At 39.1% G+C, this 19173-nt stretch overlaps 3 protein-coding genes across 4 annotated transcripts; 2 read left to right on the forward strand and 1 right to left on the reverse strand.

The window, feature by feature from the left end:
* Positions 1–5735: 5735 nt before the first annotated feature.
* LOC149167053 ((RS)-norcoclaurine 6-O-methyltransferase-like) lies at positions 5736–6930 on the forward strand. Of its 2 annotated transcripts, none has more exons than XM_089431451.1 (2): positions 5736–6391; positions 6467–6930. In XM_089431451.1, the coding sequence occupies exons 1-2, from the start codon at positions 6380–6382 to the stop codon at positions 6761–6763; spliced, it is 309 nt and encodes a 102-aa protein (XP_089287577.1). In that variant the 5' UTR covers positions 5736–6379; the 3' UTR covers positions 6764–6930. The 2 variants fall into 2 exon arrangements, with proteins under 2 accessions (XP_089287577.1, XP_089287576.1); XM_089431450.1 differs by having other exon boundaries at positions 5736–6336; positions 6467–6847.
* Positions 6931–8343: 1413 nt separating this feature from the next.
* On the forward strand, positions 8344–9282 carry LOC149167054 (uncharacterized). Its single transcript, XM_089431452.1, has 3 exons — positions 8344–8682; positions 8816–8878; positions 8974–9282. The coding sequence occupies exons 1-3, from the start codon at positions 8431–8433 to the stop codon at positions 9058–9060; spliced, it is 402 nt and encodes a 133-aa protein (XP_089287578.1). The 5' UTR covers positions 8344–8430; the 3' UTR covers positions 9061–9282.
* A 1834-nt stretch (positions 9283–11116) lies between these two features.
* Positions 11117–15595, reverse strand: LOC149167055 (uncharacterized). Its single transcript, XM_089430347.1, has 4 exons — positions 13634–15595; positions 12803–13258; positions 11673–12709; positions 11117–11141 (listed from the first exon to the last, which is right to left on the reverse strand). Exons 1-4 carry the CDS (start codon positions 15593–15595, stop codon positions 11117–11119), a joined length of 3480 nt encoding a protein of 1159 aa, XP_089286473.1.
* Positions 15596–19173: the final 3578 nt, after the last annotated feature.

Below are 19173 nucleotides of genomic sequence, written 5' to 3' on the forward strand. Positions count from 1 at the left end.
AGCAACCGATGAAGGCAATGGGGGTTGCACTGATGTATCAACTTGGAAAACAATCAAGCGATCATCAAAAGGATCCACTACACCCAAGGAAGTTAGTAGAGCTTTGTTTTGGGAAGGGCGGGACTAGAGGACTTCCAGTGTTGACATGGCGACAGGTGATTGCACCAAGTCGTCTACTATATTGTATGTATGAGAAGCTTTGTTAGAAGTCACATTGCGACATAATGTCCCTTTTGGGATCTTGGGAATCGCCTAAAATTTCGGTTGATGGATATGTAAAGGACCATTTGGTGTCGTAAGAGGCTCAGCGGATACTTTGGTTTTGGACTCAGTAGCTGACGAAGTGGAGGGCTTTTCATATTGATGCAACCGAGTTTGTAGGTTGATATTGGAGGGGTTAACCTCATCAGAGTTCATCATAAGAATATGGTAGTCACCGGGACTAGAAGGTTGGGGGAGATGGGCTACTTGACCTGGCTAAGTTTGAGCAACAAAAAATCTTACCGAGGGAAAGGATTTGTGAGAACTACCGATTGAGATGGCGTAGGACTTTGAGGTGATTTTTGACCTCTAAAAGCGGCTTGATCTTCCCACATTTGGTGCATTTGGGGTAAAAGGGGACACTCATGTGTATAATGGCCATGTACACCACACCATGCACAAGGATTGTTCATAAGAATAACCTTGTTATGCTTGGGCTGGCTGCCTTGTTACTGATTGTTAGTGTTAGGTTGGTTCCCCTTGGATTCACTAGGCTGGTTACTTTAATTACCTTGGTTACCCTTGTTACCCTTCCCCTTATTATTTTTCTTCGAATTTGGGGGATTGGTAGCACTCTACTGTGCAAACACTTGATCTTGAGGGGGCAGTGGTTGTTGGGGCTGAGGATGCATGGGAGGCTGCGACACTAATGCTTGAGGGGTTGGAGCACTCAACTGTGCATAAGGAGGAGCAACAATTTGATAGACGGGTTGGGGCCCTAGAAACATGTTGCTAGTAGGAGGGGCATAAGTGTTAGAGGAATTTGTGCCCCCCTACGGGTAGCCATAAATCTGCCGAGTATATGGCGAAGAGTGTGAAAGGGATCCAATGATACCATTGATGGCCTGAGATGCCCCCAGTGCATTGGCACTTCTAGGATGAGGGAGGTCTGGAATGATGGTATAGACATAACCAGATTGTGCATAAATCAGAACATATCCAAGGTGGTTTGGAGAGATTATTCCTTGGTATGAGGAAAATGGGACGCAAAATATTTCCCAATGGGGGATAAAAGGCTCCTAAGAAACCAATCTAGGTAGACACGGTCTTTGAAAAGTAGGGCACAACATGTGCTCCTCCTTCGTTGCCACTCTTGAAGATGGTCAAAAAGGCGAGTGGCGGAGGACTAACGGAAAGTGGTCAATAGCTCCGTACCAGTGTCATACCAGAGAGGCAACTCAAAATATGAAATGAACGCTTTAGCAAGGATCACGAAAATGGAATGAGATGCGGAGTGCTGGTCAACATACCATTTTGCAGTGTCCCTAGTGAGTGTGTGTTGGAAGAATAGAAGATGAATGGAGTTATCGGTTATGGCGTTGGACAAACACCACATGTGGAAGGATCAGACATGGTTGGTAGGATCCTCTCCAACATTACCCTAAAACTTCAGGATGTCTGAAGGAAGCTCAGTCAACATAGAGGGCCAACCAGCATCATGGTGTATGGGGTCGTTTATCAACTGGTTAAAATATGGTAGACTTAACCTAGCCATAAAATGGATCATGGGGGCTGTCAAAACGGTTCCTGAGACTATTCCGCTTGATGTGACCACCAGGATAGAACATGAGCCAACACCCGGTTGGGTTCCTGCACCAGCTGTGGGTGCAGACATGGTGATGATATGTAGTGAAGAAGGCTCGAAATCAAATGAGGAATTAGAAGAACCAGGAAAATAGTTGGTGTGGGGACTTGGAGGGCTATGAACTCGAACCCGATGGGGAGGGGTAATATGCCCGAGTGGAAATTGGGGGTGAAGGCCTAATAGTCTCCGCGATAAAAGCCTTGGTGGTGCAATGGTGGTAAGACACACGTGACACAAAAATGGTGAAGGGAGATTCAACAATATATCTTTGTCACGATGCAGGGAGATAAATTTATTATGTTAAGTCTTAGCTTGGTGGTGTAAACCAAATGCCCTTTGCTTAAGGTGTGCTTGTGTGTGTAAGTGTATTAATTGATTAAGCCCAGATCGGGTTTGTAAAAAAGAAAAAAGATTGCTGAAAATAAATTGAAATTAATAATAGAAAATGAACAACAAAACAATTAACTAAACCCCACCCAAACTGGGTTTGCAAGCACTGTACTGCTTGGTGGCTAAATCGATGGAAAATACACTAAAACGGTGAAGAGATCTAAATTTCCATGTGACTGGGATCAAGTCACACGAAGCTACTGGAAAGTGGTGCAACAACAACAAAAAACTAGAGGGGAAGATCGTTGCAAAAAGATAGGGAGATGGGTGAAACACCTAGGGAAACCAATGGGACCCTAAGACAAATGACCAAACAAGTGTAAATGCAACACAATGGTTGGTAACAATCTATCTTAACATATTTGGAACAAAAAGGTATAGATCTAGAAAATGTGGCTCAAAGTGCTGCAAAAACTCAAACTACTCACTCAGCGAAACTCCTCCTAGAAAGGTGAAAGTGTACTAGAAGCCTTAGGGGAGGCTAAATTCGACTTCGATGAGTAAATCAGAGTTTATCAAGACCTAAGTGGGATGAGACTGAGGTCAGACAACCCAACAAAAAACTCTATGCAAAACCCAGAAACAGATATGTGAAAAACCCTAAAACTTAGAAATCGTAGGTACTAACCTATTTTGCTATAGGGATCACACTTTTTGGGCTGAAAGGTGCGTTTTGGACCCTAGATCACATTTTTTGGGCTAAAAACTGCGATTTCTATTCCGTGGATCCCGGTCAGCAAATCTCAGAAAAAAGTGTCATGTTTGTTGCGGCTGGTTCCTGTGACCTACATAAATGAGCAAAAAGCTTGCGGAAGTTAGAAATTTATTAGATCTAGGGTCAAAAAACTCAGAAACATTAAGAGAATTGAAAAAAGAAGAAACCCTAAGTTGAAAACCAAAGGTCACCCAGGTTTCTAGATCTGAAGTATGAAAACCTAGTGGAGTCGCTAATTTTGTATTGGGGACCCAGGTTTCTGAATCAGAATTAATCCCCAGTGGAGTCTCCAATTTTGTTGTAGTGTTTTATTCTCAAAGATGTACGAAAAAAACCTACTTAAGATTGTGGATGACAAACAATCTCAACACTATAAGTGGCAGCTAAACATTGTAGATCTGCACCAACTGATAGAAACAAAACCTGCCAAAGTTCAGATCTATGCCACAATCATAGTTAAACAGCGAAAAGAAAGAGTAATAACTCCAATCATCTAATGGAAACCATATATGTAAAGAATAATTTTATTATAACACATGTGAAGAGAACAGATAAATGTTACCAGTACCTCTCTATGGGATTGGTTCTTGCTATCTTCAGCCTGTGTAGAGTCTCTCTCCTCTATAATGTGTAAACCCAACAAAAACATGGTGTGCGGTGATGAAAATAATCAGAGTTACAATAATGAGTGCAACAATGAAAATGATCAAAAGTGAATAATAAATGGAAAACTCTTCTATTTATAACACAATATTGAGTTATCCTCGAATAACGAGCTATAATAATATATTATTGATCCCATTCTTGGAATAACCACTTGGAGTATTTTATTATATTTGTTTGGGAGGGAAAAAGTATTTAAACTTTTATTTAGAAAAAATAAATAAATAAATAATTTATTTATCATCTCAAGGAATTAGTTAAGGAATAATAAACAAATAATGATTTATTTAATTATTCCTAAGACATTTAGTCAAATTTGACAAAGAATAATAATTAATTAGTGATTAATATTCTTTGAGAAAAATAAGATAATTAATGATTTATCTGTTTATTTTTTATGATTGGGTCAAATATGACAAGGAATAATAATAAAATAATGGTTAAATTAATTATTCCTAGAAGAAAATCAAATAAATAGTGATTTATTTAATTATTCTTCATGGGTTTAATTATAAATTACTTAACAAAGGTGGTTTATTAAATAATTTCTGATGGTGAAAGCAATTTTACTATGGTAAAATTAGCTTTACATGGTGTACTTCGATCCATCTAGTAAATTAGGCTAGATGATCAATTTTTTGGTGATAACAGGTACCCCTTAGATCAGGAATTAATTTTTTCGTCCAACGAGTACTGTCGCTTGAAATTTGAGTAAAACCTTAGGGATATAAGTTGAAAATACGAGTTGAAAAAAGGTTTTATTATTTTTATTGTTTTTTAATATTTTTACTTTTTTACTCCAAAAATGGTGAATCATTCCCCATGGTTGACATCATCATCTTGAATCCTATTGGTTCTTATAAAGTCTATTTTGGTTGTACATTTTTCTTAGGTGGGCCATTTCAGACCTCAAAATTCTCCTAATTAGTATGTGCTTGTTTCTCTTGTTGTGTATGTGTGTGTGTTTATTTATATTGCTAAAAATTATATGTTTTTGATGGTCACATGAACGGTTGCCAAGTTTAAATGTGAAAGTATAAATTGGTAGAAATTTTTTAAATTAGCCTTAATATTGATGCATCCCCCTCTCAGTATTAACATTTTTCCTAACAGATACAAGGCATACATCAGTTGACATCAATGGACACACTAAAATGCTAACAAGCTCTCGCTTTGCCAATGATGTCAACCTAAAAATTCCCTCTTGAAGATAACTTTTGAAGCTAAGCACACACAAAACTCTCCCCCCCCCCCCCCCCCCTCCTCTCTTTGACGTCAATGACAAGGGGCTATACATGGAAAGACAAGATACATAAATATGACAAGATACATGGCCATTGTTAACATACTCCCCCTGAGGGGTTGCATCATACACTCCCTCTAAGTTGTTGAACACACCACCCTTGCATACATGAGAAGCTATACATCTTGGAGAAATGGGAAAGAAGAGGCAAGAAAAATAGTTCATAATAAAATGAGGTACATGTGGCCAAGCAACCACCAACGACTCTCCAAACATTTTGCAACTAATTTTTTTCTCTTGAGCCAACCTTGAGATGGTAGCTATCTCCATTGAAAAACACCTCAATGCCTCTGAAATGGAATCACACCCATATGATCTCTATGATATTTATAATGCTCTCTTGGAAGTGGCTTATTGAAGATGTCTGCAATTTGTACAATTGTGGCCACATCCTCTAACCTTACAACCATTTTGAGCACCTGATCTCTTAGAAAATGATACTTGATTGGTATGTGCTTTGTCTTTGAGTAAAGAATCAGGTTTTTGGAGATGCTTATTGCACTTTTGTTGTCAACCATGATAGGAAGGGGATCAATGTACTCAATCTGCATGTCTTGAAGAGTTTGCTCCATCCATAGTATATGAGTGCAATAGGTGTTTTCTACTATATATTTAGCTTAAGCAGTGGATAATGAGATTCAAATTTTCTTTTTTCTTGCCTAGGAGACCAAGAAACCTCCCAAAAAAATGCTGCTCCTAAAGTGCTTTTCTTGTCATCAATACTACCAGCCCAATCCACATTAGTGTAAGCAATCAAATTTAAATTTCTACCTTTGGGATACCATAAGCCACAGTCAAGAGTGCCTTGAAGATTCAAGATTCTTTTAACTACATTTACATGACACTCGTTGGGATTAACTTTAAATCTTGAAACCATTCATACAACTTGCATTATGTTAGGCACAGAAGCAATTAGATACAATAATATGTCAATTATTAAACAATAAATGGACTAATTTACTTCTTGAGATTCATCATCTTTACTTGATTTATAGCTAGTCACCATAAGTGTGCTCACCGGTTTGCAATCCTCCATGCCAAATTGCTTCAATTTATTGCTATGAAAATTCCTTTATCTGTTTGAGTAACTTGTAACCCAAGGAAAAAAGTTAGCTCACCCAACATTAAGATCTCAAATTCCTTTTTCATATCTTCTGCAAATTTGTGTCCCATCTCCTCCGAATTGCTCCCAAAGATGATATCATCTACGTACACAATAATAATTAGAAAATTATCACCTTCAAATTTGATGTATAATTTTTTTTTTCATTGATCCATTTTTTAAGCATAGAATAAGTTGTGTTTCGAACTCTATGTCATCATAATTACAATTGGGCGTTTTGAGCTGGCGCAGGAGTGGAGCACGTAAGGGGAAATATGTTCGAGCATATAGCGCCTGCAGATGCTATGTTTTTGAAGGTACTCATCCTGCCATCTCTGTTGTGAATGATATGGTTTATGTATGGGACTAGTGGTAAGGGTGTTTTGTTTGTGTTTTTAACGAAATACCGGTTTGGTTTGTTTGTGTTTTTAACGAAATAAATTGCAGTCTGTTTTGCATGACTGGAAGGACGAGCAGTGCGTGGAGATTTTGAAGAAATGTGACGAGGCTACAGCGGGCAACGGGAAGGTGATAGTTGTGGAAGCAATTGTCGAAGAGGAAGTGGGGTGTGTTAAGCAGATGGTATTGAGGTCTGACATTGAAATGATGGCTTTCACCGCCGGTGGAAAGGAGAGGACGGAACACGAATTCAAGGAGATCTTCCGTTTAGCGGGTTACGGACGTTACGTCATCACAAAATTGCCTTCTTCCCCTTTTAGTATTATAGAGATATTCAAAGCTTGAATGGTGTAACGTATCGAAGTTAAAAAAATAAGAGTCAAGCGGTGGTAACGTCACCGCCTCTGTCTGGTTCTTGTATTTTTTCATAAAATTGCAGTAGAGAAAAGTTGTTTTAATTTTCAAGATTTCAATTTTTTAGTCGTCATTTTTGTATTTCAATTTATCAAAAAATCTGGTCAGTTTAAGTTTTTTCTTTTTGTTTTTAGTATTGCCTTCTTCCCCTTTTAGTATTAAAAATATTATATATGTATTTAATATAATTTTATTAAAAAAACCGTAAAATCTATCATTTTTTGAAAAATATATCCACTTCAAACTATAAATCTTAATATAATTAATAATTTAATTATTAATTAATAACTAAAACATAAATTTCTCATTGCAGATTTCGTCTTTTCACTGTATCTCGTTGAATGTGCACTTTGTTCGTCCAGTTAAAGGTTGTACATTCCACTGAATCCAAAACAGACTCGAAGAAAGAAACACACCCAAACTTTAAATTATAATTTTTGATTTCTTTACCAATGGGGAAGAACATTGAAGTGTACCAAACATAATTACCAAATTTGAAAAAAATAGATTGAAAATATGGAAAAAAAAAAAATCAGATTATAAATTTTGCAAATATTTATAAAAAACTTATTATTCAAGTTTACTGTTTTTAATAACTTTAAATTTATTATCTTTTATTTACTATTTTTTACAATATAATTTTTTAATATATAATTTACTATTTATTATACTTTTTGATATAAAAATGTCTGTTTTTACTTTTTGATATTAACAGCTTTTTACAAAATTAAACAAAATTTTTAATTTTTTCCATTTTAATATAGAAAATTCCACTTTTTATTTTGTAAATATTAAATTTTATATTAACAAAATTCTTTAACAAATTACCTTGCAGTTTATTTTAATTTTTTAAATACTAAAGTTTGACGTTAATAATAATCGGTAGCTAACTCGAATAACCGAATTTTAAGCCGAACGAACCGAACCGGCATATTTTCGAACTTTTCAGACCAGTAACGCCGAACATGGTAACTAGGCTTGAAATGACGACATACCAACTTTGCTATTTTCATAGTTATGATGAATATCGAAGTAATGATAAAATTTTAGCTTAATTTTTCAAATATCCTTTATAACCCAGTTACAGTATATTTCAATATTATAAATTAAAAATGAAATTATCTTAATTTGGTATTTTTTTTTTTTAACTTTGAAAACCTGGGCAGAGAAACAAAAATCCATTTTTGTGAATTGAAAAATAAATAGAACAGTTTCTTGATTCATTAAATACCATATTGTCACACTCCCTTTCCAAAACCAAAATTACAGTCATAAAAAAAAAATTATGGTATGGTTATTACACGGTTAACCTTATATTTGTAATCTCCTAGTTAACATGCACTTGTCATAGTCCATCTAACACATATCCACAAGGAGGTTAGCGTAAGTAATAAGGGTCGAATGTTCCTTATTTGGTACCAAGGATATACTCCGGTTAATAAAGTTCGACCGCACGCTGCCCAAAACCTTTGTTAACCTTATATAATGATACAGCAATTACGAAAGGACGGCATTCATTTGAGTTTACTGCCATTTGGCAGAGCATTGCGCCAGCTCACCACAATCTAGACCAGGTGGCTCCTTATCACGTGAAGGCCATGTGGTCTGGGAGGGTTGACCAACCCCGGGTTTTGTGCACAGCTTCCCGCCCACAATTGACGATGGAGATCACTCGACACCATCGGACGGTCTGGCTTCACTTAGGGTTTCATCGGGTGTATAAAAGTGCCAGGGTTTCATTTCATGGATCATTTGTTCATTCGTTATTCATTGACCTCCTCCGCTGGTTACGCTGCAACATCCAGGCCCCTTCGTTCTGCACCGGATCGTCACTCCTCTGCCTTCTCCAGGTTTATCACGCCTCCCTAACTCATTTATTTGCTGGTAATGCTTCACTTCGACTTGTTTCAGTGCTAATATTTCTCGTTTATATCCCACTGGATGAATAATAATCCGACATGGTTCATTTTGAACGTTTGCTAGGTTTTCTCTTACACTACAGCTCGCATGCATCAACTGCTGAAGGATTACGCAAGTCTGTTTCAGGTATGCCCCTTAACTCCCCGAGTTTTCTTCTGTCTGTATAGTGCGTTTCAGGGTTATGTTATGGCTGAGGCAGCCTACTTCTACCTGTGTCACAGGTGGCTCCTGGACCCATCCTTATGCGGCTATGTTTGACGGCCTTTCTGGAATGGTCGTTTTCTGCTGTACCTAGGTTATGGCTTTGATACTTAGATTCTTTTTACTGTTAAGCTCTGTTCCAAACTATGTATTCTGAAGCTTAATCATACCTAGGTTGATTCGGTGCTTTGTTGTTTACGAACAAGTTACACAGTTGTATAAACCCAACTTTATTCATCGTATTTAAAGATGTGGTTATCATGGCGGACTGGGTTTCCAAAGATCCCTGTTTCGGACTGAGTTTTATAATGGAAGTTCTGTTTTATTTTAATGTCTCAACTCCGTCACTAGAGAATGATATCGGTTTGTTTTCTGTTATTAATATTCACATAATTGCTATTATGTTAATCAGCGACTATTCATAGCCTCGCTGCGACATTTGATGTGTCTGGTCACGGTTAAGGGTTTCATATCTAATCTGTTCTTATAGAATAAATATATGCCTCTGATTAGTCTCTGTTACTGCTAGGCTATTTCTATTCCGTGCCATGTAGATTATCAAGCTGGTAATGAGCTCTTATATGTACTGTGGTTATATCATTGTTCGTTTGCTTCACAGATTTAATACGCTCTGGTTTAAGGTTCCTCCGAGTTAAGAAAACCTATGATTTCTCTACTGTATTGTTTTCTATGGCAATGCTTTCGGCCTACAGCGAGAGGATAGACTTACCTTCATTCCATGAAGGTGTAGCCTATCCCTTTCCGCGCACAGTCTCACCATATGTGTACTCATATGTCTGGTTTATGCGTTTATTGGGTTTCTGGTATCTGTCTTTCGACATGAGATTTACTTCTCGAATGCATTGATATTTCTTCATTTCTTTCTGCAACTAGGGATTGATATAAATGTTCATTTCAGCAACTAGGGTTTGATATAAATGTTTCTTTACTTCCGTTCTTCACTCGCCCGAAATACTTACACACATAACTGGAAGTAACTAATGTATGAAATGCTATTCTGTATAAACTAATATATTATCACAAATACTGTTTAACTGGTTTGGACGCATTCATAATTTCCATCCTTATAGTTCTGTCTCTCTTTAATTACTCTGTTGATTAAATGTACACCACAAGGTTATCTCATCGGCTAAGAGTTATCAGACACTTCGGTGTCGGATTGCCTATGCCCTTGGTTAACAGCCCACTCGGCCCTTATCTACTCAGACCTTTACAAGCAAGGCTAATATCTTCCTGGTTAAACTATCGAGGAAATTAGCCTTTCTGTTATACAGATTTCCTGTGTTATTTTGTTAAATATTTCACCTGAATGTCTGAGACATGGTTTCATTCTATTTGTTTAATAATAACAATCTCACTAAGCTTCTATACGGTAACTCTTTAGTAAAGATATACTAAGTACTTCAATACTAGAACCTTTCTGAACTTAAAGTCTAAGATGCGTACCTGGTACTCGATTGCAGGGGTATATACTGTTTTCTGTAGTCACCTGAGAGTTTTCACTCTTAACCGCCCAACCTTGAGATCCACTACGCTGGATTCTCCCCCCTAGCCGTCTTGCAGGCCTGCAGCCCTCAACAAGACTTAAGCACCACGGTGCTGAGTTATCTGATCACAACCAGACATAACCCGTTTTACTTTCGCTCTGCAACTCCTCTCTCTGGAATCTCACCTCTGCCTGTTCCCAAACAGCCCAGAGGTCTCCTTCCCCAACCCTCTTCAGGGTGAGAGGCAGTTGTCTTTCTTTTTCAGTTTCTTAACTGATTCATTTCTTTTAATAGAAAAGCCTCTTTTAGAGGCTGCCAGCATTTCATTCCACACATGTGTAAAAATAATTCATTTCATTTCTTTTAACAAACAATAATGTCTTTTAACAAAACAAGTTATCACCCAAATTGTTTTTACTGCAGCATTTACCGGAAATTACAAGTTACCAGGGTTATTACATCTGCCCCCCCTGGGATTGGACGTCGTCCCGATGTCCATTCTTACTAAAAAAATTAGGATAAGCTTTTCTGAAAAGTTCCTCATCTTCCCATGTAGCCTCTTCAGGGCTGTAATGCTGCCACAGTACCTTAATTTGGGTAATAACCCGTTTCCGCAGCCGCACTTCTCTCCGGTCGAGAATGCTCTGTGGTTCGATTAGGACCCCGCCTTCCGGTTCGACCTGCAAACAACCAGCACTTAGTCAATTTTCATTAAGCTTGGTTGTATAATTAAGCCAATTGAGGTAATTCTTACCCGTACATCTTGCCATTGGATGACATGTCTGGGGTCATACACATACTTCTTTAGGACAGAAACATGAAACACATTGTGAATCTTAATGTGACTGGGTAAAGCAAGTTGGTAAGCCACCGGCCCCACCCTAGCTAGAATCTGAAAGGGTCCAACATATCGGGGAGCCAGCTTGGCGCACCCACTCCACTGCAGTGTGCTCCTTCTAGTTTGAATCCTTACAAACACATGGTCGCCCACGTTATGTTCTGCAAATCTTCTTTTCCTATCTGCGAAACTTTTCTGTCTGTCTTGTGCAATCTTTAAGTTCGCTCGCACTTTCTTCACCATCTCTTCCATGTCTTGTAACATTTCCGGACCCAAACTCAATTTATCCTCTAACCCACCCCAACTTGAGGGTGTGCGGCACTTCCGCCCATACAACACCTCAAAGGGACTTAACTGGGTGGAGGTATGATACCCATTATTATAGGCAAATTCCACTAAATGCAAATACTCCTCCCACTGATTAGGCTTGAGCATCACGTTTGCCCTTAACATATCCTCCAATACCTGGTTGACCCGTTCCGTTTGGCCATCAGTTTGCGGGTGGTAAGCTGTGCTGAAATTCAGCTGGGTACCCAACTCAGCGAACAATGTTTTCCAGAAAATAGATGTGAACTTCACATCACGATCCGATATGATTACCTTTGGCATTCCATGCAAGCGGAACACATTTTGCATAAAGAGGTGTGCAATTTGTACTGCCTTGTAGGTCGACTGCACAGGTATAAAGTGTGCTGCCTTACTTAGTTTATCAACTATGACCATAATAGAATCATTACCCTTTCTTGTCCGCGGTAACCCGGTTATAAAATCCATGGAAATGGTTTCCCATTTCCATTCCGGGATAGGCAAAGGCTGTAACAGTCCCGCTGGATGTTGGTGCTCTGCCTTGATTTGTTGACATTCCAGGCATTTTGCCAAGTATTCCACCACTTGCCTCTTCATCCTTGGCCAGTAATACTCTTTCCTGAGTGCTGTAATCATCTTTTGATATCCTGGATGTCCAGCATAATGACTGGTGTGAAATTCGTCCAGGATCAACTTCTTAAGATCATCGGAATTAGGTACATACATTTTCTTGTTGAAATACAGCAATCCAACATTATCCAATGTGTACTCTTGCTGTAACTGTCCATGGTCAGACTGCTGTATCTGCTGCTTCAGCTGCTGATATGCTGAATCGCTGTCCGCTGCTATTTTTATTTGTTCTATTAACGAACTCCGCCACCGGCTGGCTGAAAGTTCACACAAACAATGAACTTTCCGACTTAAGGCATCTGCCACTCGATTTTCCTTGCCCTTTAGATGTTTTATATCAAAATCAAAACCACTAAGAAAATCTGCCCAACGACCTTGTCTCGCATTCAAAGTGGGTTGATTGAAGTAATGCGTTAAGCTATGATGGTCAGTCAATAACAGAAATTTCTTTCCGAGTAGGTAATGTCGCCACATCTTAAGTGCATGAATTACGGCAGTTAATTCCAAATCGTAGGCAGAGTATCTCTGCTCGTGTTCCTTCAACTTCCTTGATTCATATGCAATTACCTTACCTTCCTGCATTAATACTCCCCCCACGCCCTCTTTGCTTGCATCAGTGCATACCACGTATTCCTTATTAGGATCCGCGATTCTCAAGATGGGGGCGGTGGTGAGTAAGTGCTTCAAGCGGTCAAAGCTTTGCTGGCACTCTGCTGTCCACTTAAATGCCCTTCCTTTCTTTTGCAATGAGGTAATGGGGTAGGCTATTCTTGAAAAGCCCTCCACAAATCTTCTGTAATAGCCAGCTAGCCCCATGAAAGATCTGATGTCTGAAACATCCTTGGGCGTAGGCCACTCCATAATCGATTTAATCTTCTCAGGGTCAACCGCAATTCCCTCATTTGTAATTACATGACCCAAATACTGAATTTCCTCTTTAAAGAAATCACATTTGCTAAATTTAGCATAAAGCTGATGCTCTCGAAGGGTCTGCAACACCAATCTAAGGTGTTCCTCATGTTCCTGCTGAGAACGAGAATATATCAATATGTCGTCGATAAATATCAGCACAAACTTGTCCAAAAACTGGTGGAACACGCTATTCATCATACACATAAAAGTAGCGGGTGCATTGGTTAAACCGAAGGGTAGCACTACGAATTCGTAGTGCCCGTAGCGTGTTCGGAATGCAGTTTTGGCAATGTCCTCATCCTTGATCCTGATCTGATGATAACCAGATCGCAGATCGATTTTGGAGAACAACTTTGCTCCTTTCACCTGATCAAAGAGTTCGTCTATTCTGGGTAGGGGGTACTTGTTTTTGACCGTGAGCTTGTTCAGCTGTCGGTAATCTATGCACATGCGAAGGGTCCCATCCTTCTTCTTCACAAATAATACTGGAGCCCCCCAAGGTGACACACTAGGTCGAATGTACTGTTTATCCAGCAATTCCTGGAGCTGCATCTTTAATTCCGTTAACTCCGGAATGCTCATCCGATATGGTGCCCTTGATACTGGGGCTGCCCCTGGTATCAACTCAATAGTGAAATCTATGTCCCTCCTTGGGGGCAGACCCGGAATATCTTCAGGAAAAACATCTGTGAACTCCTGCACCACCGGTATGTCATTTATTGCAGACATCTTATCTTTCTGGTTCACATAACCAACTTGTACAGCGTAAATCTGGCATTTCTTTCTCACACATTTGGCCAGCTGGGTTGCAGTGATAGGTCGGATCTGAACAGGATGCTTAATTCCTTGTAATTCCTGCTGCTGGTCCATATCATCTTTATAGTATATGGTCTTGGTCTTGCAATTTACTAATGACCAGTGCTTTTCCAGCCAATCCATGCCAATCAGAATGTCATAGGATCCCAATGGAAGTACATTCAAGTCTGCTGTCACAGGCTGTCCAGCTATACTGAAAGCGCAATTATTAACTTTCGCTAGAACTCGCCTTTTTGCTCCCGTAGCTAGCTGGACTAGCCATGGGTTTTTAAATTTTTCTGATGGTAACTTACAATATTCCACTATTTTTGGACTAACATAACTTAGAGTAGCTCCTGGATCAATAAGCACAGCTACAGCAAGGGTTGAAATCTTACCTTCAAATTCCACCATGGAAGGTTGATATTCTGCCTGTCGGTCCTCCAATGCCGCATTGATCCTCGGTACGCTGCGTGCCACATCCCCTACAGTGGAAGCTTCATGGACTTGGGATATCTGATCTGTTCTTTTTCGCTGTGGACAGTTCCTAGCATAGTGCGGCCCCTCGCATACCCAACATTGAACTGGAGGTCTGGTTCCTTCCACCTCTGATTTAGCAGGGAGCTCACTCATCCTACTCTCGTTTGGCTTAGAACGGAAAATACCCTTACTTGTGCTTCTATTCAACTGCCCTTTTCCAACCCCTTTGCCACCATTTCCGCGGCTGCCCTTGTTGCTTCCGACATTTCTGCTACCTTTTCTCTCATTCCATTTCCTGCCTGGATTTTCTCCCTTTTGTTTGTTCTGCTGGTAGCAAATTCTGGCTTTCCTGATTGCCTCATCCATGGTTCGGGGGTTATCAAACTCAATTCGTTCTCTTATATAAGCTGGCAGACTACTCACAAACCTCTGCACCTTGGCCTTCTCCTCTTTTATGTAGGGCACATAACGCAATAGTGAAGTAAAGCGATTTATGAATTCATCCATGGATTGTTGTCCTAGTCGTAAATCATGAAATTCTCGCGCCTTCTCATCATAAAAGCGCTCAGTTAAATACCTCTCCTTGAAATATTTCTGGAATTTTTCCCAGGTTATACTCTGCTCAGTTACACCTTTCACGATTTTAATTTCTTCCCACCACAAGGTGGCTTTGCCCTGCAACTGGAAAATGGCCAAACGGGCCTTCAGATTTTGGTCATATTCATACAATTGGAAATATTTATTAATATTGATCAGCCATGCTTCCGCCGCTTCCTCCTGCTCCCCATCGAAAAGCGGGGGCTTGATTTTACGAAATTCACCCTGCAATTCCGTTTTCTGTCTCTTGGTAGCCTGCTGCTCTTGTACATTGTCAGAATGATCTTCATGTTCTTCTGAAAACTCAGGAGCGTAGTTCCGTTCCTCAGTGCCCCTTCGTTGCTCTGCACTAGGACTGGGTAAGGGTGGATTTTGTTTTTCAGATAAGCTCTTCAATATTCGTTCTTGTTCCATGGTTAATCGTGCATTGTCTTCCCGTAAGCGTGCCATCTCACCTTTCAGTTCCTGAACTGTTTGAAGTATTGCTTGATTAGTACTGTGTGTCTCAGCACCAAGCTGAACCCACATTCCTGCATTATCTGCTGGGGTGCTGCCAGCTCCCGGCATATCCTCCATCTTACTGTATAACTGTCAGCTGTTGAATGTCTCAATATGCTCCTGGTTACACAAAAACATGATTAATAACATTGTACTGTATACATGTATAACATAACTGTTCTGCTGTTCCCATTGTTGTTCCAGAGGTCTCAGCTTTGGAACTTGGCTCTGATACCACATTGTCACACTCCCTTTCCAAAACCAAAATTACAGTCATAAAAAAAAAATTATGGTATGGTTATTACACGGTTAACCTTATATTTGTAATCTCCTAGTTAACATGCACTTGTCATAGTCCATCTAACACATATCCACAAGGAGGTTAGCGTAAGTAATAAGGGTCGAATGTTCCTTATTTGGTACCAAGGATATACTCCGGTTAATAAAGTTCGACCGCACGCTGCCCAAAACCTTTGTTAACCTTATATAATGATACAGCAATTACGAAAGGACGGCATTCATTTGAGTTTACTGCCATTTGGCAGAGCATTGCGCCAGCTCACCACAATCTAGACCAGGTGGCTCCTTATCACGTGAAGGCCATGTGGTCTGGGAGGGTTGACCAACCCCGGGTTTTGTGCACAGCTTCCCGCCCACAATTGACGATGGAGATCACTCGACACCATCGGACGGTCTGGCTTCACTTAGGGTTTCATCGGGTGTATAAAAGTGCCAGGGTTTCATTTCATGGATCATTTGTTCATTCGTTATTCATTGACCTCCTCCGCTGGTTACGCTGCAACATCCAGGCCCCTTCGTTCTGCCCCGGATCGTCACTCCTCTGCCTTCTCCAGGTTTATCACGCCTCCCTAACTCATTTATTTGCTGGTAATGCTTCACTTCGACTTGTTTCAGTGCTAATATTTCTCGTTTATATCCCACTGGATGAATAATAATCCAACATGGTTCATTTTGAACGTTTGCTAGGTTTTCTCTTACACTACAGCTCGCATGCATCAACTGCTGAAGGATTACGCAAGTCTGTTTCAGGTATGCCCCTTAACTCCCCGAGTTTTCTTCTGTCTGTATAGTGCGTTTCAGGGTTATGTTATGGCTGAGGCAGCCTACTTCTACCTGTGTCACAGGTGGCTCCTGGACCCATCCTTATGCGGCTATGTTTGACGGCCTTTCTGGAATGGTCGTTTTCTGCTGTACCTAGGTTATGGCTTTGATACTTAGATTCTTTTTACTGTTAAGCTCTGTTCCAAACTATGTATTCTGAAGCTTAATCATACCTAGGTTGATTCGGTGCTTTGTTGTTTACGAACAAGTTACACAGTTGTATAAACCCAACTTTATTCATCGTATTTAAAGATGTGGTTATCATGGCGGACTGGGTTTCCAAAGATCCCTGTTTCGGACTGAGTTTTATAATGGAAGTTCTGTTTTATTTTAATGTCTCAACTCCGTCACTAGAGAATGATATCGGTTTGTTTTCTGTTATTAATATTCACATAATTGCTATTATGTTAATCAGCGACTATTCATAGCCTCGCTGCGACATTTGATGTGTCTGGTCACGGTTAAGGGTTTCATATCTAATCTGTTCTTATAGAATAAATATATGCCTCTGATTAGTCTCTGTTACTGCTAGGCTATTTCTATTCCGTGCCATGTAGATTATCAAGCTGGTAATGAGCTCTTATATGTACTGTGGTTATATCATTGTTCGTTTGCTTCACAGATTTAATACGCTCTGGTTTAAGGTTCCTCCGAGTTAAGAAAACCTATGATTTCTCTACTGTATTGTTTTCTATGGCAATGCTTTCGGCCTACAGCGAGAGGATAGACTTACCTTCATTCCATGAAGGTGTAGCCTATCCCTTTCCGCGCACAGTCTCACCATATGTGTACTCATATGTCTGGTTTATGCGTTTATTGGGTTTCTGGTATCTGTCTTTCGACATGAGATTTACTTCTCGAATGCATTGATATTTCTTCATTTCTTTCTGCAACTAGGGATTGATATAAATGTTCATTTCAGCAACTAGGGTTTGATATAAATGTTTCTTTACTTCCGTTCTTCACTCGCCCGAAATACTTACACACATAACTGGAAGTAACTAATGTATGAAATGCTATTCTGTATAAACTAATATATTATCACAAATACTGTTTAACTGGTTTGGACGCATTCATAATTTCCATCCTTATAGTTCTGTCTCTCTTTAATTACTCTGTTGATTAAATGTACACCACAAGGTTATCTCATCGGCTAAGAGTTATCAGACACTTCGGTGTCGGATTGCCTATGCCCTTGGTTAACAGCCCACTCGGCCCTTATCTACTCAGACCTTTACAAGCAAGGCTAATATCTTCCTGGTTAAACTATCGAGGAAATTAGCCTTTCTGTTATACAGATTTCCTGTGTTATTTTGTTAAATATTTCACCTGAATGTCTGAGACATGGTTTCATTCTATTTGTTTAATAATAACAATCTCACTAAGCTTCTATACGGTAACTCTTTAGTAAAGATATACTAAGTACTTCAATACTAGAACCTTTCTGAACTTAAAGTCTAAGATGCGTACCTGGTACTCGATTGCAGGGGTATATACTGTTTTCTGTAGTCACCTGAGAGTTTTCACTCTTAACCGCCCAACCTTGAGATCCACTACGCTGGATTCTCCCCCCTAGCCGTCTTGCAGGCCTGCAGCCCTCAACAAGACTTAAGCACCACGGTGCTGAGTTATCTGATCACAACCAGACATAACCCGTTTTACTTTCGCTCTGCAACTCCTCTCTCTGGAATCTCACCTCTGCCTGTTCCCAAACAGCCCAGAGGTCTCCTTCCCCAACCCTCTTCAGGGTGAGAGGCAGTTGTCTTTCTTTTTCAGTTTCTTAACTGATTCATTTCTTTTAATAGAAAAGCCTCTTTTAGAGGCTGCCAGCATTTCATTCCACACATGTGTAAAAATAATTCATTTCATTTCTTTTAACAAACAATAATGTCTTTTGACAAAACAAGTTATCACCCAAATTGTTTTTACTGCAGCATTTACCGGAAATTACAAGTTACCAGGGTTATTACACATATCGTATTATTTATTCAATGGACTAAGCAACATGCAATATTAATGAACTTAATTTCATTAAGTGCACGATATAGATTTCAAATTTGAAACACTCCATTATGGTTTTTGCAATTCCAACATTGGTTTGGTTTCAAATATTTTAACAAAGAATGTTGATAAACAGGAAAAAAAATGTTTGCTATTTTCGACAAGCAAATTACTTGGAATTTTTATCCATCAAATTTTATTCCTGTTTGCCTATATACCACCCATTAAACAATTAAAGGCTGCTTGAGCTGGTGAATAGAAACTACTTACGTTATACAAGGTTATTAATCATTATTTTTTAATTTAATTTTATAAAAAAATTCCAATATATATTGAAAATTTCGTATAGCATTTTCCCAAATTAACCTAATAGAAACCGATCAATTTGTGTAACTAAGAATAATATCATTAAAATAGATCAATTTGTGTAACTAAGAATAATATCATTAAAATATTATAATAATTGATATATATTTGTTGTTTTATATATTTTCGGTACGATTGTCATTGGGTAATTAAAGACCATAAATATC

Source organism: Pinus tabuliformis, chromosome 5_1, assembly GCF_031772625.1.
Source record: "Pinus tabuliformis cultivar Carrire ecotype Pingquan chromosome 5_1, CPIR1, whole genome shotgun sequence".
Classification (NCBI taxonomy): Eukaryota; Viridiplantae; Streptophyta; class Pinopsida; order Pinales; family Pinaceae; genus Pinus; species Pinus tabuliformis.